Genomic DNA, 23,994 nt, shown 5'->3' with positions numbered 1-23,994 from the left:
GGGTCTGTAGCTCTAGGAACGACTGATTGTGGCACGTAAGCTGGGGGATGAATCTGGTAGAGACTGGAAACCAGGGAAGGAGAAAAGTGGAGGCTAACAGAGGCGGAGATGGGTCTCAGCCACCCTGAATGCCCATCTCCAGGCTGAGCCAGGAGGACGGAAGTGAGGCGCGCACTGTGGAGTTGTTGTTGCTCTGGGCCTAGGATGCTGAGGGAGGTTCCTGACACGTTCTCCAGGAAGGGGCGCCGAGCCTGGGAGTTGGCTGGGTCTGAGTAAGAGGCCTGAAGGGTACAAAGCAGCCCCCGTAGGGCCCAGGAGAGGGAAGTGGGCAAGTCACAGAGACCTGCCAAAATGGGCATGGGGAACTTGCTAATGGTAAAGCATTGCTCTTTGTTTTCTTTTTACCATTTATTACGTATTAGAGAGAGAGAGTGCTGTGGGGGTGTGGCGGGGGGGATAGGGGGAAGCAGACTCCCCGCTGAACAGGCTCCTCGATGAGACTCATCATGACCTGAGCCAGAACCAAAAGTCAGACACTTAACTGACTGAGCTATCCAGGAGGCCCTTATTATAAATGTTTAACTGTCCCAAGGCTGTTCCTATGAACTCAGAACAAACCGGGGACAAAACCTCAGTCCCTAAAGGCATGTACATTTAGGGGAGATGTTCTTGGTACAGAAACACAGGTGTAACTGAATTGAGAGCCAAGACATGGTGGAAATAGATCTGCGGAGGAGACCGGGGCTTCCTGACGGCTTTTAGGGAAGAAGGCTCTGCCCTCCCATCCCACACTGAGTGGCATGAAGGCCTGTATGTGTCATGCCATCCCTGCCTCGGCAGACCAGCTTCATGGGCAAGCAGGACAGGAAGTGAAAGACTCGACCTTTCTAGGACCACAGTGTGTCATTTCCCATCGTGGGTCCAGCCTGATCTTGTGTCCCTTTTTTCTAAGATATTTTGTGTGCCTACCAGGTAGAGAGGAGTAAAATAGAAAGTTTTGCAAAGCTTAATGTCAGTTCTTTTCTTAAGTTGAGGCTTGGGGGAAGAAGAGAGTCAGTATCTTCTACAACCCAAATCCCAGAACTTCTTTTCAACTAGGAAAGCACTGTATCCATTCTCCCTTGAATGGCTCTTGTAGCTTCCCAGACAGTTGGGATTATTCCTCCTGTAAGAACTTGATGGAGACAGGTAATGGGATTTCTTGTTCATCACCTTTCCCTAGTACCTAGCACAGTGATGGCATTTAAGTCCTCAGTGTTTGCCAAGTTAAGTGAAGGAATAGGATTAATGATGGGGATCTCACAGCCTACATGGTTTGGTTTAACAGCCATCACTGTTGAGCTTAGAAATGTCCTTCTTGTATCTAATCTAGTTGATTCTGGATAGAGAAGATTCCCAATGATATTCTTAGGAGGCCACCTGGCTCCTTAGCCAAAGCTGCCAAAGCTGTCACTCCAAGTCTTGGTTGACAGACTGAATGAATGCACAGTTGGCAAAGGACAGTGGACAGATGTGTGCACAGGTCAAGCACATAGGTCTTGGTTCACCAAAGGTGTGTTCTTTAAAGCCACTGATTTTTACCACTGATTTTTACTCCTTGAAGGACCACTTTCAGTCTATGGCAGGAGGTGAGTAGGTGGGAAGTGAGGTGTGGGTTGGTTAATAGTTAAGTTCACATTGAAAGGCAGATGCAGGAAAAGAATGGGACTCTATTTTATTAGGAAATATTGAGCATCCATTCTATAAGAACCAAGGCCCATTGTGATCACAGGCTCTATGTACTAGAGGAGGTGGTTTCATATTTCCCAGAAACACCTTCTCTATTCTCTTCTTCCTTATAACAAACACCTTGACCTGCTATCATCCCCTGGTCTTTATGGTTTCAAGGCTCAAGGACCCAAGAACAAAGCCCTGGTAGCATCCCAAGATCAAGGATGACACCTGTAGGACAACTCCTATTTGAGCTCAGATCTGTCCAGAGGACAGAGGATGTGTCCCCAGAATCAACACTTCCTTAAAAATATGAAAGTATACAAAAGCTACCAGACAGAATTCTAGACTTGCTCATATAAAATAAAAATGAGAACAACAGGGGAATGACAAGTGCATAGAGAGATGATTTGGGGGCTAGTTTCTGTGGGGGTGAGGACACAAGCCAACCCTGAAGGGTGCAGGACTGTTTCACCCTCAGAGAACCCACCACCCACCAGTAGTAGGTGGCTGGCGTCCCTGATTTCCCATTCAAAAAACAAAACCCCACAAAAACTAGTGCATTCCCCTGGCAGCCAACTTACCACAAGACAGTAAGCAGAGACACAAGCAAAGGTGTACATCTCCTCAGTTTCTACCCTCCCTGGTGGGCGCTATTCAACTCTTATCAGTGGAAAGGCTACGGGGACACTGATTCCAGGCCATACTCCCTCCAGTCTCTGGGTCCCTGATACTTTCTACAAATAGAGAAGGGCTTTACCTTCCTCTGGATGACTCAGAATTGGAAAAATCCATCTACCTTGACCTTTGATTTGAGAATCAAAGCCCAGGACACAAGGCCAGGGAGAGCCGCTTCTGACCTAACAGCCTGGCATGGCAGGAACTCCTGGTGAAGGCACCTTAGCCTGACCAAGGGGTGGCAGAACTACCAGACTGCACCTGTCACTTTCCAGGATTTCTGAGGCCTCGGCCTGGGCTGTGGGCCATGCTGTCTTCTGTCCCCAACGAGAAACACTCCCCCTGTGCTACCAAAGGGGAAACTGAGGCCCGGAGGACCAGGAGAGAGGAAGCCAATCATGTGTCATGCACCGAAACAGAAAGAGACCCAACTCTGCAGCCTTCAGTTACCCCTCCTGTTCTGGGGGTGTGACTCCATGCACCGAGATGGCAGCATATATTAGAATCGGGGATGAGCGAGGGTGAGATTCTGGCCCAAGTCCCTAGAGACCTCTTAGGAAGAATGGCTTTCCTGGAGGGATGTCACCATTTGGGGGCAGCGTGGCTGGGCCTGATTGCCCTCCCCATTGGCCCTCAGCCAGCTCAGTAGGCTTTGTCTTTGGCGTGTGTTCTCTGGTGAGTGATGAAGTTAGAGCTGTTGCTAAAGCCCTTGCCACACTCGGGGCACTTGTAGGGCCTCTCCCCCGTGTGGATGCGCTGGTGGATGATGAGGACGGAGTTCCAGCTGAAGCCCTTACCGCACTCAGGGCAGCGGTAGGGCTTGTCCCCCAAGTGGGCACGCTGGTGCATGACCAGGATGGAGCCGCGGCTGAAGCTCTTGCCGCACATTAGGCACTGGTAGGGCTTCTCACCCGTGTGCGTCCGCTGGTGCACCGCGAGCTGCGAGCGCTGGCTGAAGCCCTTGCCGCACTCAGCACACTTGTATGGCTTCTCGCCAGTGTGAACTCGCTGGTGCTTGAGGAGGTTGGAGCTCCAGCTGAAGCTCTCCCCACACGTCAGGCACTCATAGGGCTTCTCGCCAGTGTGCGTGCCCTGGTGCGCGATGAGGCTGGAACTCTGGCTGAAGCTCTTGCCACACTCGCCGCACTTGTAGGGCTTCTCCAGCAGATGTGTGCGGCGGTGTGTGGCCAGGTTGGAGCTGCGGCTGAAGCTCTTGCCGCACTCGCCGCACTGGTAGGGCTTCTCGCCCGTGTGTGTCCTCCGGTGAGTGATGAGTGCCGAGCTCTGGCTGAACCTTTGCCCGCACTCGGCGCACTTGTAGGGCTTCTCGCCTGTGTGGATCCGCTGGTGCCGGATCAGGTTGGAGTTATAGCTGAAGCTCTCCCCGCACTCCTTGCACTCGTACGGCTTTTCGCCTGTGTGGATGCCCTGGTGCGTGTTAAGGCTGGACCGGTTGCCGAAGCTCTTCCCACACTCGGGGCACGAGTAGGGCTTCTCACCCGTGTGGGTTCTCTGGTGGGCAATAAGATTGGGGCTCCTGCTGAAACTCTTGCCACACTCGGCACACTGGAAGGGCTTTTCTCCCGTGTGGATCCTCTGGTGGGTGATGAGGTTTGCACTCCGGCTAAAGCTTTTCCCACAGTCTCTGCATTTGTAAGGTTTCTCCCCCGTGTGGGTGGTTTGGTGTCTGCTGAAGTTGGAACCATCGCTAAAGCTTTTCCCACATTCATTGCATTTGTAGTATTTCTCTCCTGTGTGGGTCCGCTCATGAGTGATCAGGTGGGATTTCCGGCTGAAGGTTTTCCCACACTGGGGACACTCATAGGGCTTCTCACCCAGATAGGTGCCCTGAAGGCCAATGAGCTGCCCGACTTCCCTGCCCTGAGAGGGCACCTCCCTGTGGTCCCCACTCGGGGCATTCCCCTGTGGCCCCCTGGAGCCACAGTCTCTTTCAGAGTCACTTTCCCAGTCGGATTGCGGAATGCCTTCCCCTTCTGGCATTTCTGAGAACATCTCATGTGTCTCAGCGTCCTCAAATAGATCCTGATTGGAGTTCTCCCCATTGTCACTCTGGATCTCAAAATCTGAAACAGTGAAGAAAGACATATGATTTACACTCAATTTCCTGTAATGATGAGAGAAGGAAAGGAAACCCAAGTGAAATATTTAAAAAATTAAACTAAAGAAAATTAAGAGGCTAAAGGATCCTCAAAACTTTTAAAAAACCAGGTTCATTTCCTTCTTTGTGATTATCTAGTTGTCAGAACTTATACCCACTTGGTGATCACCCAGAATTTCTAAGTCTTAAAGATTTGGGTTGTAGGTCTGTACCTGTTTCTCCATTGAGAAGTGAAGTCAGGTGGGAATCTAAAAATCCTAATCAACGGAAAGCAACAGGGTACACAGTGACCCCCAATACTCACCCTGGCAGGTGCTCAATTAAATTTGGAGAACGAATGAAAGGGTTTTTCATTGGTACCAGAGAAATTTCCCTAAAGCTCAGTCTCCTTTCAAAAAGAACAAATATAATAATTTCACCCATTACAGTATATCCTGTGTTTATAATCTTATTAGATTATAGTAAATAAGTAAGACACAGACAAGATGATAGGGCCCCTGCAACAAGGACTCTAGGTGTCTATACGATGACAAGTGGGCGGTTAGAAGAGCCTTAAAATGTATCTGCAGTAGGAGCTTACGGTTGGACCTCCCATCAGTAATATAAAATACCTACCAACCAGAAACTTGTCAAATTCTGCTGCCCAACACTTATCAAACATTTTGGTGGAAGAAACCAGGAGGGGGCACCTGAGTGGCTCAGTTAAGTATCTGCCTTTAGCTTGGATTGTGATCTCAGGGTCCTAGGATTGAGTCCCTCATTGGGCTCCCTGTTCAGGGGGGAGTCTTCTTCTCCCTCTCCCTCTGCTCCTCCCTTTGCTTGTGCTTTCTTGCACGCTGTCTCTCTCAAATAAAAAAGTAGAATCTTAAAAAAAAAAAAAAAGAAGAAGAAGATGGAAGAAAGAAATCAGAAGGGCATATTGCTGACAACATATGTGTCGCCTTCCTTCACTGAGAAACCCTGAATTTTATTCCAGGATCCAGCCGTGGAGAGCAGTGAGCCTGGACCTCACTGTTCTGAGGCCCATAGAAACTGAGCCGCATGTTGATTTCATGGCTCTGGCCGACAGTCATGAACGGTCTGAGAAGTGTCATCAGAAATTAATGGCTGGGGCGCCTGGGTGGCTCAGTGGGTTAAGCCGCTGCCTTCGGCTCAGGTCATGATCTCAGGGTCCTGGGATCGAGTCCTGCATCGGGCTCTCTGCTCAGCGGGGAGCCTGCTTCCCTCTCTCTCTCTCTCTGCCTGCCTCTCCATCTACTTGTGATCTCTGTCTGTCAAATAAATAAATAAAATCTTAAAAAAAATGTATTTAAAAAAAAAAGAAATTAATGGCTGTCAGGAATGTTAACACTGCCAGAAAGTTGTTGGCAACACTGTTTATGCCACACAATGTCCTCTTGATGAACAAGAAGGAAATTTCCCTCTCACCGACATTCCCAACAGCATTGCTGTTCTGTGCCTCTGATGTGTTTGCCTCACAGCTCTAGTTGTGGTGCCCTCTCTGCCTCGCCTCCTTGGAAGCTTGGAGCCACACGCTCAGAGAGAATACTGGATGTCTGTACAGCCCAGGTTCTTTCATTTTTCCCTCCCAGTATTTCGTTTTCTGCTATAAAATTTCCTTGTGCTTGCTCCCTCCCTCCCTCCCCCTCCCTTCCTTCTTCCCTCTCTCCCTCCCCGCCTCCCTCCTTCTTTGGCTAATCTTTCCTTTATTATTTCAATTTTAGTATATGTGTTGCCGAAGCGAGCACCCTTATGCTCTCTTTCTGTAAGTTGTCTTCACTTTTCTTTTTGGAATTATGTAGGGTGTACAGAAATAAATCAATGATTTCTTGATCAGGATGATAGCCTGATTATTCCTAGCACCTAACATCAGACCTCTAGAGAAAGCACATCCATCCAGAACAGGGAAGACAATTAGTAAAATAATTACACGAGGTCCTAGTGACATTCCCATCACTGAAGCTAATAGTTTATTTAAAGTTGGATGGTCGATTCAGTGATTATTAGTTTCTGTAGGTGAAGGTAAATTTCTGTAGGTGCACAAGATAAAAACTGACACACCCTCAGGCAGACCCTGGGTTCTAGTTATGCTATCGGTCCACAGCAGACTGTATTTAACCGTACAAGTAGGCCTGTGATTCCACTTCATGCCCAGTAACACACATGCTGCTGGTGATCTTTGGCTCCAGGTGTCCGTCCAGGGGACAGATACAGGCACAAGGGGCACAGCGCATGCTCCCACATGGCCAGGACCAGGAGTCCTGCTTCTATGACCTCCTACAACAGGGTTTTTGCAAGTTTCTAGCACAGAGGTCGGCTCGCACCCCCCTTCTACAGGGTCCTTCAGGCAGAGGCCCCGATTTATTTTCTGCAAGAGAATACTGCCAAAAACATTTCTCAAAGTGACCAGTAGGGTCACCTGGGTGGATCAGTCCCTTGAGCCTCTGACAGTTGGTTTCAGCTCAGGTCTGATCTCAGCGTTGTGAGATCCAGCTCCAGGTCTTGGGCTCTGAGCTTGGCGGGGAGTCTGCTTAAGTTCCTCTCTTTCTCTCTCTGTCCCTCCCCCTGCTTACTCTGCACTCTCTCTCAGATAAATCATTTTTTTTTAAGAAAGCAGCCTTTTAAAAATTTTTATTTATTTTTTATTTATAGATTTTATTTATTTATTTGACAGAGAGAGACACAGAGAGAGGGAACACAAGCAGGGAGCATGGGAGAGGGAGAGGCAGACTTCCTGCTGAGCAGAGAGCCTGATGTGGGCTCAATCCCAGGACCCTGGGATCATGACCTGAGCCAAAGGCAGATGCTCAATGACTGAGCCACCCAGATGCCCCAATAAATCATTTTTTATCATTTAAAAAAAATGACTTTAGAAATTGTTCTCTTCAGAACAAGGACATTATCTAATAAGGTTTTCCACTGCCTTAAAATCAGAAGAACTGGTTGGTAGGTTCTATGAACTTGGAAGCAACAGGGAAAACAAACAAAAACTCAAACTGCATAAGCAGTGAGATTAGGAGGAAGATTAATTTGCAGACACCAAAATACAGACAAGGGCTTCCAGAAACAGCTGAGATAGGGCAGAGGCCAATGAGGCAGGAAGTGAAGAGAACGAGCGTGGAAAGTGGTGTGGGGGGAGGGGCATGGGGATAGAACTGAGGGGCACCTGACCTCAAAAAGTTCAGGCGGCGGGGCGCCTGGGTGGCTCAGTTGGTTGAGCATCTGACTCTTGATCTTAACTCAGGTCTTGATCTCATAAGTTCAAGCCCCACTTTGGGCTCTACACTGGGCATGGAGCTTATTTAATTAAAAAAAAAAAAAGATATAAAAAAAGCTGAGGCAGAAAATCACTTCCTGAAGGTAAGGGAGTCCCCCTCAAGAGCACCAGGGCATTCAAGAACTGGGACCAACAGGGCTGGCTTCTCCGGTTCAGAGAAGCACAGGAGGTGCTTCTACAGCCAGGATCCCCCAGACGACCACCCTCTGCAGGAAGCTTTGTTTCTGTAAAGCAGAAAGGAGAGAGCCTTTGACCCTCACACATTAATCATGGTAATTATAACTGAGAAGGTGACATTTTTCACGCATTAAAATCAAAATAAACAAGGGGCTCCTGTGGGGCTCAGTCAGAGTAGCCTCTGACTCTTGGTGGCAGCTCAGGTCACAAGATCAAGCCCCACCTCGGGCTCCCCCCTTAGCTGGGAGTCTGCTTAAGAATTCTCTCTCTCCCTCTGCCCCCCTCCTCCCTGTGTATACTCTCTTTCTCTGAGAAAAAAAAAAAAAGGGGAGAAAGAAACATTAAGAGAAACAACCGCTTCCAGGAAGGAAGACCCCACAGTACAAGTTGGAAGAGACAGGGAAACAGCAGGAAAAGATGGAGCGGGATATGGCAGGATGTGGAAAAGCAGAGGAAATCCAGAGACCGGAGCACAGGAGGAGGAGTGCAAAGGAGGACAGGCACGCTGGCAAGCAGAAAGGGAAAAGAAGGGCCGAGAAGAGCAGGGAAAAAAGGGGGAATGAGAAGGACAAAGGGATTAACAAGAAGGATGGAAAGAGAAGTTGGACTAAAGGAGAGCCCATCTACACATAGCTGGAGTTCTCAAACAGGGGAACTAGACCGGAAGAACAGAACAAACACGAACGGAGGAAGCTACAAGGACCCTGGGGTGGTGCACTGTGTTAGGAAGACTACTCCAGAGGTTAGCGATGAGATGGGACACAAGGCAAAAGGCTTGAATCAGTTATGTGGGGCAAGAGAACCACCTGGGCTCAGACTTCTCTATAGTGACATTCATATCTGCAGACACAAGGCAGACTAGAAAAGAAAGGGGATGCCCAGGATTTTGTCTTCAACAAAAACATCCTTAAAGTATCACGTTGGCAGGTAAACAACTTTGAATACGCACAAATTCTCAGAATATGGTTCCTATGAGCCCTTCGAGAGGGAACTACTAGGAAGTGAGCTTCGGTCCACCACCAGATGAAGGGAACTCGAGCAAACGGGCTGGGGATGAGCACTGGATACACCAGACTTCAGAACGAAGTCTCAAATGACTGTGGACATTACAATGAGAAGAGAACGTGGAGGCTACCCAGCAACGTAGAAATGGCACTCTAGCCAAATCTTGGGGTTAAGAGAAGGTGGGACAGAGGATATGTTCATTGACTGATATATGTTCATGGATTGCCTCCCTGACCCTAACCTCAAAGGGTACCATTTAAAATTGGCAATTCACACACCCAAAGTGCATGCAAGTGTCTCCCAGAGCAAAAATCAACCTTAAGGAGCACCTGGCTGGCTCTGGTGATAGAGCATGAAACTCTTGACCTCAGGGGTCATGAGTCTGAGCCACACTGGGTGTAGAGACAACTAAAAAAACAAAACAAACAAAAAACTTTAAAATGTTAAGACAGGATTACTGACTGAGACCAGGGGCTGGGGAGGGGAGGGACTAGCTTTGTCAGATGTTCAAACATACTACACGTCTCAGGAACAAAAACGCTGATAGATAGTAAGTCCAGAGAAACAACACAAACACTCTAGAAACAGACTCAGTAAGACATGTGAATTCAGAACTGAACACAGGTGGCACATGCATAGACAGATGAGCGGAAAAGAAACAAGAATTTAGTGACGCTAGGGGCACCTGGGCGGCTCAGTGGGTTAAGCCTCTGCCTTCGGCTCAGGTCATGATCTCAGGGTCCTGGGATCGAGCCCCACATCGGGCTCTCTGCTCACCGGGGAGCCTGCTTCCTTTTCTCTCTCTGCCTGCCACTCTGCCTACTTGCGATCTCTCTCTGTCAAATAAATAAATAAAATCTTTTAAAAAAAATTTTTTTTTTTTAAGAAAATTTTTTTTCACTAGAACTTGAACGTCTGACAAGGGCAGCCTCTCAAATCCACAGAAAAAAGGCACAATATTCAATCAATGTTCAATAAATGATCCTGGACCGACTGGTGAGGCCAAATGGAAAAAAATCTGAAGTTGGAGCCCATACTGGGAAAAACCCAAATTGTTCGAAGATTTAAATGTAAACAAAACAGCATCCCAACTATTAGATAGAAATATGAGAATTCTCTTCTAATCGTAAAGCCTTTCAATGTGATACTTAATTTTTGTGATTATTTTCTACCACCTCACTGCGGAGAATCCAGACCCAATAACCCCCCTGCCCTGTCAGTGGCTTAAGGACCAGCCAAACCTTCTTTTACTAGACAAAGAAGCAAGACTGCACTGGGCTCCACACTCAGCTGCTCCGCCTGGAGTCTGCTTGAGATTCTCTCTCCCTCTATCCCTCCTGCTCATGCTCTCTCAAATAAGTAAATCTTAAGAAATGCATCCTTGAGATAGACTTAAAAGAATATATGATTCTTGGGCTGCCTATGTGGCTCAGTTCGTTGGCATAGGACTTTGCCTTGCGTCATGATCTCAGGGTCTCGGGATCAAGCCCTACTTGGGCTCTGCACTCAGTGTGGAGTCTGCTTGAGATTCTGTCTCTCCCTCTCTCCCTCTCCCCCACCCACTCTTGATGTGGTGTCTCTCTCTCTCTCCCTCTCTCTCTCAAAATACATGAGTAAATCTTAAATATATATATATATATATGTATGTACACACATATATATACATATATGTGCATGTATACATACATATATATGACTCTCCCCTTGTGCATTGCTGGTGGGAATGCAAAATGGTGCAGCCACTATGGAAAACAGTATGGTGGCTCCTCCAAAAATTAAACACAGAATTATCATATGATCTAATAATTCCACAGCTGGGTCTTCATCCAAAAGAACTGAAAGCAGGGACTCAAACAGGTTTTCTTACATCCATGTTCCTGCATTATTCATAATAACCAAATGCTGAAAAACCAAAGGTCTATCAACAAATGAAATGAATGGAATATTATTCAGCCTTAAAATGGAATGAAATTCTGACCCATGCTTCAACATGGATGAACCTTGAGGACATTATGCTAAGTGAAAGAATAAGCCAGCCATAAAAGGATAAATATTGTATTTATCCTTTTATAAATATTGTACCAAGAGCGGTCATATTTATCATAGTGAGAGAAATTAGAATGGTGGGTGCCAGGGGCTACAAGGGAGGGAGGGAGGAATGGGGAGTTCCTTACTGGGCACAGAGTTTCAGTTTGAGAAAAGGAAACAGTGCTGAAGATGGATGGTGGTGGTGGTCATACAACGATATGAATATATTTAATGCCTGTGAACTGTACACATAAAAATGATTAAAATCGGGGTGCCTGGGTAGCTCAGGCATTAAGTGTCTGTCTTCAGCTCAGGTCATGATCCCGCGGTTCTGGGATCAGGCCCCACTTCGGGCTCCCTGCTCAGTGGGGAGCCTGCTTTTCCCTCTCCTACTTCCCCTGCCTATGTTCCCTCTCTTGCTGTCTTTCTCTGTCAAATAACGAATACAATCTTTTTAAAAAAATGGCAAATTTTATGTCATGTCAATTTTATCACGGTCAGAAGAGAATAATACATGGCTTATAATTTTAGGTACTTTATCAAATTTAAAATAGATGACATTACCTACTAACTCTGAAATAAGTTTTAGAAGATTAAATAAATGCTCAGAAAGGCAGAGACTTCTCAGAAACACTCTATTAAATTTCTGATGGTCCAGTAGGCAAAAGAATTAATGAGTACTTCCCTGATCAGTCGTAAGGTGGAACATGTGGTTTCATAAAGTTATAATTCACTTTTCTACATTTCTAAATTGCCCATTCATATCTTTTATCTTTCATTCCACTGCACTGACTTTTCTTAGGGACTACAGAAGGTCTTACAGATCAAGGGCTTTTTATTGTTGTTTTTGAAGATTTGTTTATTTATTTACTTGGTTAAAGATTTTATTTATTTGTCAGAGAGAAAGAGAGCGCACATAAGCAGGGGAAGAGGCAGAGGGAGAGGGAGAAGCAGACTCCCTACTGAACAGGGAGCCCGATGCAGGACTCAATCCCAGGACCCCAAGATCATGACCTGAGCAGAAGGCAGACGCTTAACAAACTGAGCCGCCCAGACATCCCAAGATTTACTTATTTTAGAGAGAGAGAGTGTGTGTAACCTTGGGGGGTTGGGTGGGGGTGGAGGGGAGGAGAGGGACTGGAGGGGAAGGGGAAGCAGACTCCCTGCTGAGCAGGGAGACTGACACCGGGGCCTCCATCCCAGGACCCTAAGATCATGACCTAGGCCACTCAGGCGCCCCCAGATCAACGGTGTTTGACTATTATCTGCTGTTCGCAGACTTTGTTGTAAATATTCCCTTCCAGTTGGTGTATTGTCTTTTAACTTTGTTCATGGTACCTTTTTTATACAAAGGACTTTTCTGTTTTCCTGAGTCCAATCCAGCTTTGAAGATCGCTGTCTTGCTTAAGAAGTCCTTCACCGCAAGATTATAAACATATTCTCCTACATGTTATTCCAGGTGTTTTAGAGTCAAGATCTATAATCTACCGGAAATTTGTCACTTGTGAGGCAGAGATCTAGTTCTGTGTAAGTTAAGAAGTAAGGGTCCAATGTTCGTTTTTTAGAAATGGTGAGACCACTGTCCAAAGGCCATTCACTGAACCTGTTGCTGAATTGCCTTAGGCCTTCTTCCTTCCCTTCTGGGTTAGTAAACAAAAGCCACAGTCAGGCTGAGGCTAAAGCAGTGGTGGTTGGACCTTCTGCCCCCGCCCCCCACCTCCACAGGGGACTCACATGCAAAGCACATCCATACGGCTGCTCACAGGGCTGTGCGTGTCCCCCTGCCCAGCCAGACGCCTCCTCTTCCTCACTCACACTGGAAAGCATATCATGATGAGTGTGAGGAAAACGGATATCAGTGGGGAGATAAACCTGAATTTACTGTGATTGATTTAGAAAAATGAACTAAATAGTCGCAGACTTTGGCACTTTGGTGTGGGTTAGACTCCAAATTCTGGTGAAGCCCACCTGATTCGGACACATGGTCCGAGCCATGGGTCTGAAGTGCAGGTGTGATTCTCACCCAGCTTCCTCCCGGGCAGCGTTCTCCTCATCAGGGCGCTCTGGTGCCTGAGTGACTGGGAGCATTGTTCCCCATGCACTCGGGCTGCCTGAGAGATTGGCCTCTGATAACAACGGCAATGAGCTCTGTTATCGGTTTAAATGAATGATTTGCCAAACATTCTACAGTTAGAACATTACATCCCTCTCAGAGCTCTGTAAGGTCTACACTGCAAATATTCCAGTGACTTAAAGGTAATTTTTGTTTTGAAACTGAGAATTGTAGCTTTAAAAAGACAAGCACCTCTCCAAACGCCCCAACACTCTCCATTCCCTGTCTTGTTATGAAAAATGCATGCACTTGCTCATTGTTGGCAAGAAGGGAGCATATCTGGGGCAGCAAAGGCAGGCTAGGTAACCTGTTGCCTGTGCTTGCCCAAAGCCAGGTGAGGCTACGGATGCCTGGGGAGGTCAGCTGTGACTCTGGGGCTCCACTGTTGGATAAGAGGAGGTTTGAAGTTGACAGCCTCCACTCCTCTCTAGGCTAGAGCAGTGCTTCTCACACTTCAAAGTGCAGGCGACTCACCCAGAGATTTTGCTGAATGCAGGTTCTGCTTCCTGTGGGTTGGGGTGAGACTAAGCGTGCTTTCTAAACAAGCTGCAGGTGACACCGGCACCACTGGTCCGCGGACCACACTTTGAGTAACAAGGCTCTAAGCAGTGGTTTTGACACTTGGCTGCGGCTTAGGGCCACCTGGGAGTTTTCAAAAATTTCCTTGCCTGGGCCACACCCCATGCCAGTGGAACCAGAAAATCAGAATCCCTGGGAGTGGGACCCTGAGTGATTCTGATGTGTGGCCAAATTAGAGAACAAAGGTCTAGCGCAGCAGCTCGCTAACTGGAGACTAAATCAGGACCACCTAGAGGGCTTGGTAAACCACAGGGTAGGGGGTCCCAACCCCAAAGTTTCTGGTGCAGTAGCTGTGGGGTGGGGCCCAGGAAGTTCATTTCTGACACGAGTGCAGAGGATGCTGATGCTGTGGGCTCAGGGACCACACGCTGCGCCGAGGGTCACAGATTTACACAGCAAAGTTCATCCACTTTGAGCCCAAGAATTTCCCCTTTGTTCCCCTCTGACATCAGCAGTTTCTTTCTTGGGTGGTGGAGCTTCTGTGAGATCAAATCTGTGTGTCAGGAGAGGAGCATTCCACCTTTCTCCTGGTGTTACCTCCCCACTGGTGTGGGGGTGGGGGATCCGGGGAAGGCCACTGGGGCTTCTGACTCCCCCCGTCTGCAGGCTCTAGCGCTATCTTTCTGCTCGCCACTTCAGAAAGGTGCACAAACCCTGGGCAGAGCAATCAGACAATAGTCCAGACGCAAGCTGTCTCAGCTCTACAGTGACCATAGTTTCTGAACCCAAAACTGAGCCATACAATTTGAGAAACGATTTCTGGCCTCAGGCCGCTGACGGATAGAGGAGTCTGAGGTAAGGCCTGGCCACCCACGATCAAACTGAGACACTCTGATGATTCGCAAGGACAAGTATTTCATATTCAGGATTACCCGGGACAATCTGAGTTGTCATTCACCAAATTGCCAGGAAAAAAGAAGAAAAGGAAGTGTTCTGGGTTCAGGTTGGGACTTTCTAACAAGTAGTAGAGATAACCGGTGCTTTTCATAAACGGTCTTTCAGTGGGTCTGTGAACCGCAGACTGAAAACACAGCCTCCAGGCAAAAACTGCAGGGGTCAATCTCACATCAACCGAAAACCCTCTTCCCTGGAGAGACAGGCGCCACAGGACCAGTGATGTCCTCCTGAGGCCTGCATTGCTGCCCTTCCCTGGTTCGTTTGCTCCATCCTGTATTAATGTGCACGTGCGTGGCCAGCTTCCCCACACAAAAGGCACATGTCCTCCCTGGGGGTGTGGCTTCTCCATACCCAAGGTTTCCAGTCACAGCTTGTCCCACGCAAGGAAATGCCCTTGGTCTCCTGCATGATTCCTGCACTTTAGATGGACAACATCCGGTCAGAGAGGCCACCTTCTAGTTTATACTCAGGCCAGACAGGGAGGATGTCCTTGAGCCTTTGGAATTTGAGGAATGGGAGTAGCACAAGCCTCCGTCCTCAGAAACATGTTTTATGAACAAATACCTTTGCGGCACCTGGCCGGCTCAGTCGGAAGGGGACGGGACTGACTCTCAATCTCGGGGTTGTGAGTTCAAGCCTTGTATTGTGGGTAGAGATTACAAAAAAAAAAAAAAAAAAATTTAAAATATCTCGATTAATAGCATAAACATGATAGTATTCACTGGGTTGGCTGAACAAAGCATTCATGTGGCACTTCCAAGAATGAAGACGCCAGAGACTGAGAGCAAGGGCTCTGTTGCCGGACTGAGCTGTCCAGGCTGCCCCCTGGTCTGAGCCTCCCCCCAGGTCTGCAGCCTCATCTCTCCTGCTTTCCAGACTTGGCCATGGCCAGGCTGTGTTCTGCCAAATGTGGCCTTGACCCCATTTTGTTTTAAAACAAAAGCTTAGCATGGCTTTCTCAAGGAAAAGGCAAGAAGCCTGGAACAAAGAAGCAATCTGTCTGCCTCCTTCATGGACCGTGCTAGCAAGGAGCCTCTACGCACCTGCCAGTGGGCAGGAAGGGTTCGTGTGTTCGCTCCGGCAATACTGAGCTCCCACGGTGTGGGGGGCTCTGTGTGTGGTGCTGGGAGAGAAGAAAGGAAAGAAAGAAGAAAACAGGTTCCATGCCTTCTGGGATTTTAGAAGTTGCTAGAACAAATGAGACAGCTATTCATATAAATAGAAAACAAGATGGAACATAATCAAAAGCTAAAGGACAAGGAGAATCCAAAAGCTAAAGGACAAGGAGAATCCAAAAGCTCTGGGGCAGATGGCTTTGGGGAGAGGGGCTTAGAGGTGCTCCCAGGAGGCTGGGGCTGGCAACAGGGAAGAGAGACCAGAAGCCAGAAGTAAGGACGGCTTTCTGGAGTGGGTCTCTAAGGGCATACACTCAAAGGACATCCAGGATTTTATCAGATGGGGATGGGATAGAGCCATTCCCACTCAACACTTCAGAGCACAGATGCACGCTAGAAAGCATAGGCTTTGCTCAAGACACAGCAAGATCTGGTCTGAATGGAGCTAGGGCAACAGCGGGAGGACCACGGGCAGCTGCAGGGCAGCTCGGGGCGGTCACACAAAGCCCCAGTTCCAAGCAACATAAGGAGCTCATGCTTGATTTGGAGACACCAGGAAACTCATGAAGATTTGTAAGCAGGAGAGCACCGGACCGCTCAGGTAGAAGAGGGGAGGGGCCCTGGAGGGGGAAGAGGCTGGGCCGCTGGCAGAGCTCTGGGCAGAAACACCAAGAGCCTGAAGGAGGGCCACGTGTGGGGATGAACACGTTCTTGGGACACACTCACAAGGACATATGAGTTTTACCATTTAAACCAGCAGCACAGGTCCCATCTTCATGGCAATTTTAAGAACCTTGAAATGTGAGTACCCAGAGGTGCCTGTTAATCAAATATTAAATAACCACTGTCCAAACAGGGATTGAAATGTCCGGTGCTGGCTAAGTGCGTCCAAAGGTCCTGAGCTAGAGGAACAGAAGAGAGGTCAAGTGGTTTACATGGAACAAATGTTTGAGCGGATGAAGACAGTGCGCAGGTTCCTCCGAGTAATCACGGGGAAGGTCAGGAGACTCGTTTGTTAGGCGAGTGGAAACTGACAAAGCCAAGCTCAAGTCAGAGGACTGACAAACCCATAGCCAGCCGGGAGGAGAGGGCCTGCTCAGACCTGAAGCTCTGCTTCACAACTTCCCCAACAAAACAACAACCCCAGGGGGTGCCTGGGTGGCTCAGTCAGTTAAATGTCCGACTCGGGTTTTGGCTCAGGTCATGATCTCATGGGTCCTGGGATCAAACCCTGAATCGGGCCCTGTGCTCAGCGGGGAACCTGCTTGAGATTCTCTCTCTCCGCCCCTCCCTGACTCATGCTCGCTCGCTCTCTCTCAAATAAATAAATCTTTGGGAAAAAAAAAAAAAAAACAACAACAACAACCCGAAAGGTCACTCCTCTGCCCTCAACCCCTTTGGCCTCTCCACAGTATCTGGCTAAAGACTTTGAAGTTCCTTACAAACTTGTCACATTCATCACCAGGCAAGTAATTTAAGTTTTTAGGACAGGATGATAGATTTCTGTTTTCTTTTTAATAGGAAGAGTAAAGTGAAGAGTTATTTTTCGGGGCCAAAGAAAACCTGGAACTTTGCTTCAAATAAAATCTACCAAACACATGTGGAAGCAAACAGACCAGAGTTTGAATCCCGGCTCCACCACCTCCCATCGAGGGTGTGACCTTGAGTAAGGGCTTGACCTTGCTGAGTTTTCATTTCCTCATCTGTAAAATGACAGTCCCACCCACCCCCCAGGATTGCTAGTGAGCCAGCCTTGTGAGGAGCCAGGGGCAGGGCTGGGCTCACAGGAGGCCAACAACGTCAGTCCCTTCCTCCAAAAGCCAGCTTTACTCCTCTACCTCCCATGTCCCTGGGCTTGGTCACAGCCTCTGCTCCCAAACCACCTCCTTTCCTGTCTCCTCTTCCCAGTCTTCCGAATCCTCCAGATGGATGCCTCTGAGTTAGACAGCTTTGTCTTAGTCCTCGCCTGCAATGCCCCATGGGAAGTATCACTTTGTACCACAGATGGGATAAAATGCTTAAGAACGTGCGCCATGTCCTCAGACCCATGGGCTCAAATCCTGGTTCAGCCTCATACTAGCTCAGTGATCTTCAGGGAGTCACTTAACTCCCAAGATGGTGAAGTGTCCGTCAGTTTTGCATAGTGGTTGCTAGGAACAAGGCCCGGACCAGAAAGGGACCTGCAAACGTCAGCTAGTGTCACTGCTGGTTCTTCTTACCTGTGTCCAGTGTCCTCCCCTTCTCCTGCTGTCCCCGCCTCCGCCCAACCGCTCTCCCAGCTGCCTGATGTCTAGGCGGCTTCCTGACTGCTCTCCTGCCGCCGGCCTCTCCCTCCTCGAATCAAACCTACATCCTGTTGCCAAATTCCACTTCCTCCCATGCCCCTTGGGCTCTAGTTCAAGAACCTGCTGAGGCCAACGACATTCAGTTCAAGCCCCCACCCACCCTTCCCCCAAACTCCACATCCCACCACTTCCTAAAAACACACTTTCTACTCCAACCAGCCAGCCTCCCTTCCTGTCACCTGAATCATGCCGCCCCTCCCCACCCCCACCTTTCTTTTCAGCTGCCAAACCCTCCCTGCTGCCCTGCACCTTTGCAAACCCCACTCTGGCCTATAACCTTGTGCTCAAGCTCCACATGCTCTCTGACCTCTCCTGGCCTCTCCCCTCCTATCTCTGAACTTCTGTGGCTCTCATCAGTGCCCAGGCAGCCATCATCCGTGGGTCCTGAAGCAGCCCCAGGGACACGGGCAGATGCGAAGGAAACATCTGGTAGTCAAGGGAGTCATGTCTACAACTGAAGACCAGAATAGAGGCAGAGGAGTTAAGTGGCATGCCAGGATCCCAGAATATATCAGTAACACGGGAGACACGGACGGTAACTGTGGCAAAGAGCTCACGTTTGAAACGACTCAAAAGCTTACGATGACTTTATACCATAGCAAGTTCCTAGTTACTAGCTGGTGTACTCGTCACTGATCTCGGTTTCATAAGAATAAACACTTAAAAAATAGGATTATCTGGTTTTTCAAATTGCTGGAACTTCAAATATTTGGATGTTTATTGCACAATCAAGGGAGGGTGCCAGGGGACGGTTGATATGGTCTTCAGTCCCCTTCCCCATAACCTCTATCAGCTTCCCAACCACTCTGAATAAACAAAGAAGTAAACACTGTGCTTATTACGCAAATATACCTCCAAGAATAGTCCTATAAGGCTCTCCTATACTGAGGCTCTGGAACCACCATTGCATACGAGGGCATTAGAAAGGGTGAGCATGTCCGGGTTGCCTGCAGCAGCAGCAGCAGGACAGGCTGTCCCCACCTCCGTCCTGGATACCACCCTCTCCTTGTCCACAAACACCACACTCCTCCATGGTGGGGGATGTTCCCGCCCTCCTCCATGGGGCCCAGCATCTTACCGCCCTCCCGAAGGGTCTGGGTCAAGTCCTCCACCAGGGCCACGGCCTCCTCACTGGTTTCGGGACGATGCTCTTGCAGCCAGGCCTGAATTTCCCTTGGTAGCACGGTCAGCATCTGTTCCTTGGTGTGCACTTCCGGCCTCAGCCAGCGCCGACAGAGCTCTCGGAGGCGGCCAAGTGCACCCTGCGGCCCTCCGGCGGCCTCCCCGTGGGGGCTACCCTTGCCAGCACTCTGGGGAAAGGGCTCTGACTCAGGGCCATCTTCCTGCAATACAGCTTCCTGCACCCAAGAGTCATCCTCCAGGATCATGGTGGTGACCTCCTCCTGTTCATCTTCCTCTTGAGGCACTTGGACTAAGGGGCTCAGGGAGCTGGTTACTCTCGGCCCCTCTGCAGCCATCATTCACCTTCCCAGGGCGATCGCCCAGGGCTCTAACCTTGAACCTCAATCTTCTAGAGTGAGGCTCACGGAGGAGACACCTCCTGCCTCAAATTTCAACAAGTAGTCTGGCTGGAAAATGAGAAAGAGAACCACAATCAATAAGTAGACTGTCCTACAATGATCTCACTCACAGAAGCCCAGGTCAGGCCACCAAGTGAGTCTTACATCCGCCAATCAACACAAGTTTCCTGTCCCACTTAAAGGAAAAATGGCTTACTCCTAAAAACCTCTCTCTGTGGCAAAGGAAGTCAAGAAGAATCACAACCACAAAAAAATACAAATTTTCTTTCCAAAAGAATGAGTATCAGAAATTCAGAGTCCTCCTAAGGACCAAGGACTGAGTTATTCTGCCCTAAATCAGTTCAGAGTGAGTGACCTTGACCTAACATACAACTCAGTCCCTTAACCTCATTGACCATCTAATAGGTAGAGATAATAATACCCATCCTTCTTATCTTCTGGGGACATCTTTAAGATTAGCAATGGATCAGATGTCAAGATACTTTGAGCCTCACTTCGAGGAAGGCAGTATCTTTTTTTTTTTTCTAAGATTTTATTTATTTATTTGATAGACAGAAATCACAAGTAGGCAGAGAGGCAGGCAGAGAGAGAGGGGGAAGCAGGCTCCCTGCTGAGCAGAGAGCTGGATGCGGATGCGGGGCTCCATCCCAGGACCCTGGGATCATGACCTGAGCCGAAGGCAGAGGCTTTAACCCACTGAGCCACCCAGGAAGGCAGTATCTTAACTGCATTCTTACCATAGGAGTATTTAGTTTTAAAATATTCATGCTCTTCAATGCAGCCTTGGCCCCCTTGGGAATTTATCTTTAAAAATAACCATCTTTGGGGGCGCCTGGGTGGCTCAGTGGTTTAAAGCCTCTGCCTTCAGCTCAGGTCATGATCCCAGGGTTCTGGAATCAAGCCCTGCATCCGGCTCTCTGATCAGCAGGGAGCCTGCTTCCCCTACCCCCCTTCCCTCTCTGCCTGCTTGTGATCTCTGTCAAATAAATAAATAAAATCTTAAAAAAAAAAAATCTTTGAAGAAAAATTTATTTGCAAGTAAACAAAACCATAGCCTTGTTTCTAAATGCAAAAAAAATTTTTTTTAATTGACATTTTAAAAACCAGCAGCAGAGGAATGGTTAATGAATTATGCCACATCCATACAGTAAACTGTACTTAAAACTATGCTGATTTAATCATGGCTACCTTTAGGGGGTGGGGTACTGGCTGAGAAGGGGCTCAGAGAAGCATTTGGGGTGCTGGAAATGTTCTGTATCTTGATTTAATGAGGGTTGCACAAAGCATACGTATGAAATTTAAGATCTGTGCATTCTGCTGCATGTAGTTTTAAGTATTTTTTAAAATTCTGTTGATAAATATTATTAACCATTAATAATCTGAGATAATATGCATGTTTCATAAACATGAAAATTAGCGACAAAAACAAACCTAGCTAAACAAAAACACCACAGTATGATCCCAAATCCGTTTAAAAATGAACACAGCAGTGAAATTACTATTTAAAATAAAGACTATAAAAGCAATGAAAACTCATGTTTTAAAAATCACTACCACATCACAAAAACTCAGATACCCCCCCCCTTTTTTTTAAATGGGGCGGGGGAGGGCAGAGAAGGAGGAAAAAACAGAAGAAAGCAAATCTAGTGGGAACCCCGAAGCTCTCAATGTGTATTTACCAAAGGGCTGTAAGAGGCACAGGTATAACAGAAGTCTGGATTGGGAGCCCGGGAAAACTGCTCCGGGTCAGCTCATTCGCTGTCTGCCCCGGGGCAAGACACGCCCCCTCGGAAGCTCAGTTTCCCCATCTGTAAGCGACCAGCTGGGCGGAACGCCGTCCAGCGTGGCTTCCAGTCTTAACCCCGCGCCCCTGGGTGGATGTGCAGGGAGCTCACCAGCCCAGAGCAAGGTCCGGGTGCGTTCGCCGATCCGACCGGGCGCGTCAACCCGGGGGCCCCGGCCCGCGGGCGCGGACAGAGCCCCCGACACCCCTCCCCCAGCAGGGCTGCCCGCACTGGCTCCAGGCCCGTTATTCCCTCGCCGCGGGCTACCCCCCGGCCCGCGCCGCTCCAGGCCCGTCTCTCCGGGCTCACCTCTCGGGAGACCAGGTCGGGCCTCCGCAGCCACTCCTCGCGCCAAAGCGCCCCCGGGCACGGCCCGGCCCCTCCGGACTATCCGCGGCTCAAGCCCGAGGGGCACCGAGAACAATGGACGGGAGAGGCCCGCCCCCCGCCGCGCTCATTGGCCGCCGAGGACGCCCCCTGGAAACCCTGCTCTCCTACTGGCGAACCCGGCCCCCAGCCCGACGGCGGGGTGGGGAGGCCGGGCCAAGGGCATTGTGGGAGTTGTAGTCCACCGTGGCTGCCGGGCGGCGGGGAGGGGAGGGGAGCGGAGCTGGGGGTTGAGAGCCCGGGCGGTGCCGCCGCGCCGGCCGCAGGCAAAGCCGCAGACCGGCCTTCAAGACCCCAGGGCTTGCCGGAGTAGGGACCTAGGACGGGTCATTTCACCTCCCTGAGGCCTCTGTGTATTTGGCTATGAAAAATGTAAGTTGTGTGGAGGGGCTCGAAGGTCCCCTTTTTGAGCCGGGAATTGTGTGCCGAGGCAGGTTGTCAGGCCCCCGAAGGCTGTGCCCGAGCTGGGAGGAGTCCGCTGCCGGAGCCCGGCGCCCTCTCCCGCAACCTGCTGGTCCACGCTCGCACCTGGCCTTGGCACACCCCTTTGTTTTCGCACGTGGTGTTCCTGCCGCTGGAGGCAAGCCAGGTCCCGCCTCGTCTTTCGTCCACCTGGTCTCCTTGGAGCCTGCCCCAGCGCCGCCTCCCTGCGCGCGGACGCCGCTCCCAGCACACCCGTTCCACGTGTCCACATCAGTCCCTGGTCCCAGTGTTGCTGACCATGGGTCTCGGCCCTGGGAGGTGAGAGCGGAAGATCGGTCTCTGTCCTTCCCACAGTCGATGCCCTTGAAGAAGTAGCTGCCCGCAGCGCCGCATGACAACAGGTGAGGAACCGTCTGGAAATTAAGGGGGAAACAGGAGGATGGAGGGAAACACGCTCTCAGCGGTCTGTGATAGAAAGACTGTGAATGCTTACACAGAGCAGTGATCGGAGGCGCCCAAGCAAATGACCGACTGCCTTCGCTGTTCTGATTTTTTATTTAAATTACATTTCATATTGATGAAAATATTGTATTTGAGAAATGTTTTATGTTTATTTGGGTGATTTTAATCTCCTTTTCTGTGAACGGATTGTTCGTATGTTCCCATGTTTGTTCGCTTGTTTTCCTTTGATCCAGTATACAGTGTTTCCAAGTGTGCAATAATGAAGCAATTCCATACAACACTCAACACTCAGTGCTCATCAGGACAAGTGCGTTCCTCAGTCCCTATGTCCTCCTTCACCCAGCCCCAAACCCCTCCCCTCTGGTAACCAGCAGCTTGTCCTCTCTAGTTAAGAGTCTATTTTCTGGTTGGTCTCTGTTTTTTTTTTTTTTTTTTTTTCTCCCCTTCCCCTTTGTCCATTTGTTTTCTTTCTTTCTTCTTTATTTTATTTTAATTTATTTAAGAGAGAGAAAGATAGTGACAGAGATAGCAAGAGAGAGCACACACAGAGATGAGAGGGAGAAGCAGGTTCTTACTGAGCAGGAAGTGGGACTCCGGACTTAATCCCTGGACCCTGGAATCATGACCTGAGTAGAAGGCAGAGCTTAACCGACTGAGCCACCCAGGTGCCCCTGTTTGTTTTGTTTCTTAAATTCCACCTCTGAGTGAGATCATACAGTATTTGTCTTTTCCCGGTTGACTTATTTCACTTAGCACAGTACTCTGTCGTTCCATCCACGTCATTGCAAATGGCAAGATTTCTTTTTCTTCCCATGCTTTAATCAAATTTATTTGCAGGAGTTCTTGGCATAGTAAGAAAGTGAGTTTTTTGTCATGGAAGTTGCCATTTCTCAGTTTGCTGGGTTTTTATGTTTTTTGTTTTGTTTTGTTTTAGCGTAGAAATTTTTATGCTGTCTACATTGTCTTCTTATAGCTTCTGAGTTTGGGGTCACTCTTAGAGAGTTCTCTGCACCACTCCGAAGATTATTTCGGTTTCCCCTGCCTTTCACTCATGAACGCCCTTAATCAGTCCAAGTGTAACGATGCAAGGTGAAGTCCAGTTCCACTACCTCGCCCCAGCATCCTCCTGTGTTAGGGTTAGTGGACTGTATGCAAATAGCACCACCTGGAGGCCAGCTTGAGACGTTTGCACTCCGTGCCTGGAGGTGGAGCTCCAGTGGCCACTCCCCTGGGCCAGCAGTCTTAGAGAAGATATACAAAATAGTTGAGGATGATAATTCTTGGGGATGCTCTCATATTACAAAGATTTGCTTTTCCCCACTTCCATCCTCCCTAGGAATGGGAATGTACACGA

General features: G+C 48.9%; 1 protein-coding gene across 3 annotated transcripts; it reads right to left on the bottom strand.

Moving 5' to 3' along the window:
- Nucleotides 1-1,608: 1,608 nt before the first annotated feature.
- Nucleotides 1,609-21,796, bottom strand: ZSCAN2 (zinc finger and SCAN domain containing 2). 3 transcript variants are annotated; one of them, XM_032836829.1, is made up of 3 exons: nucleotides 21,678-21,796; nucleotides 19,122-19,632; nucleotides 1,609-4,472 (listed from the first exon to the last, which is right to left on the bottom strand). In XM_032836829.1, the coding sequence occupies exons 2-3, from the start codon at nucleotides 19,522-19,524 to the stop codon at nucleotides 3,031-3,033; spliced, it is 1,845 nt and encodes a 614-aa protein (XP_032692720.1). In that variant the 5' UTR covers nucleotides 19,525-19,632; nucleotides 21,678-21,796; the 3' UTR covers nucleotides 1,609-3,030. The 3 variants fall into 3 exon arrangements, with proteins under 3 accessions (XP_032692720.1, XP_032692722.1, XP_032692721.1); XM_032836831.1 differs by having other exon boundaries at nucleotides 19,122-19,628; XM_032836830.1 differs by lacking the exon at nucleotides 21,678-21,796 and adding an exon at nucleotides 21,264-21,526.
- Between the last annotated feature and the right edge of the window lie 2,198 nt (nucleotides 21,797-23,994).

The sequence above is a fragment of the Lontra canadensis genome, unplaced genomic scaffold, assembly GCF_010015895.1.
Source record: "Lontra canadensis isolate GAN:19392208 unplaced genomic scaffold, GSC_riverotter_1.0 scaffold94, whole genome shotgun sequence".
NCBI lineage: Eukaryota > Metazoa > Chordata > Mammalia > Carnivora > Mustelidae > Lontra > Lontra canadensis.
The sequence above is the reverse complement of the archived record's forward strand: the minus strand, read 5'-3'. Positions and strand labels throughout refer to the sequence as shown.

Coding starts and splice junctions, on each gene's coding strand:
- ZSCAN2 (XM_032836829.1), bottom strand. CDS start 19,524: ATGATGGCTGCAGAGGGGCCGAGAGTAACCAGCTCCCTGAGCCCCTTA. Junction 4,473..19,121: donor CCAGACCCTTCGGGAGGGCG/GTAAGATGCTGG, acceptor TCACTGTTTCAG/ATTTTGAGATCCAGAGTGAC.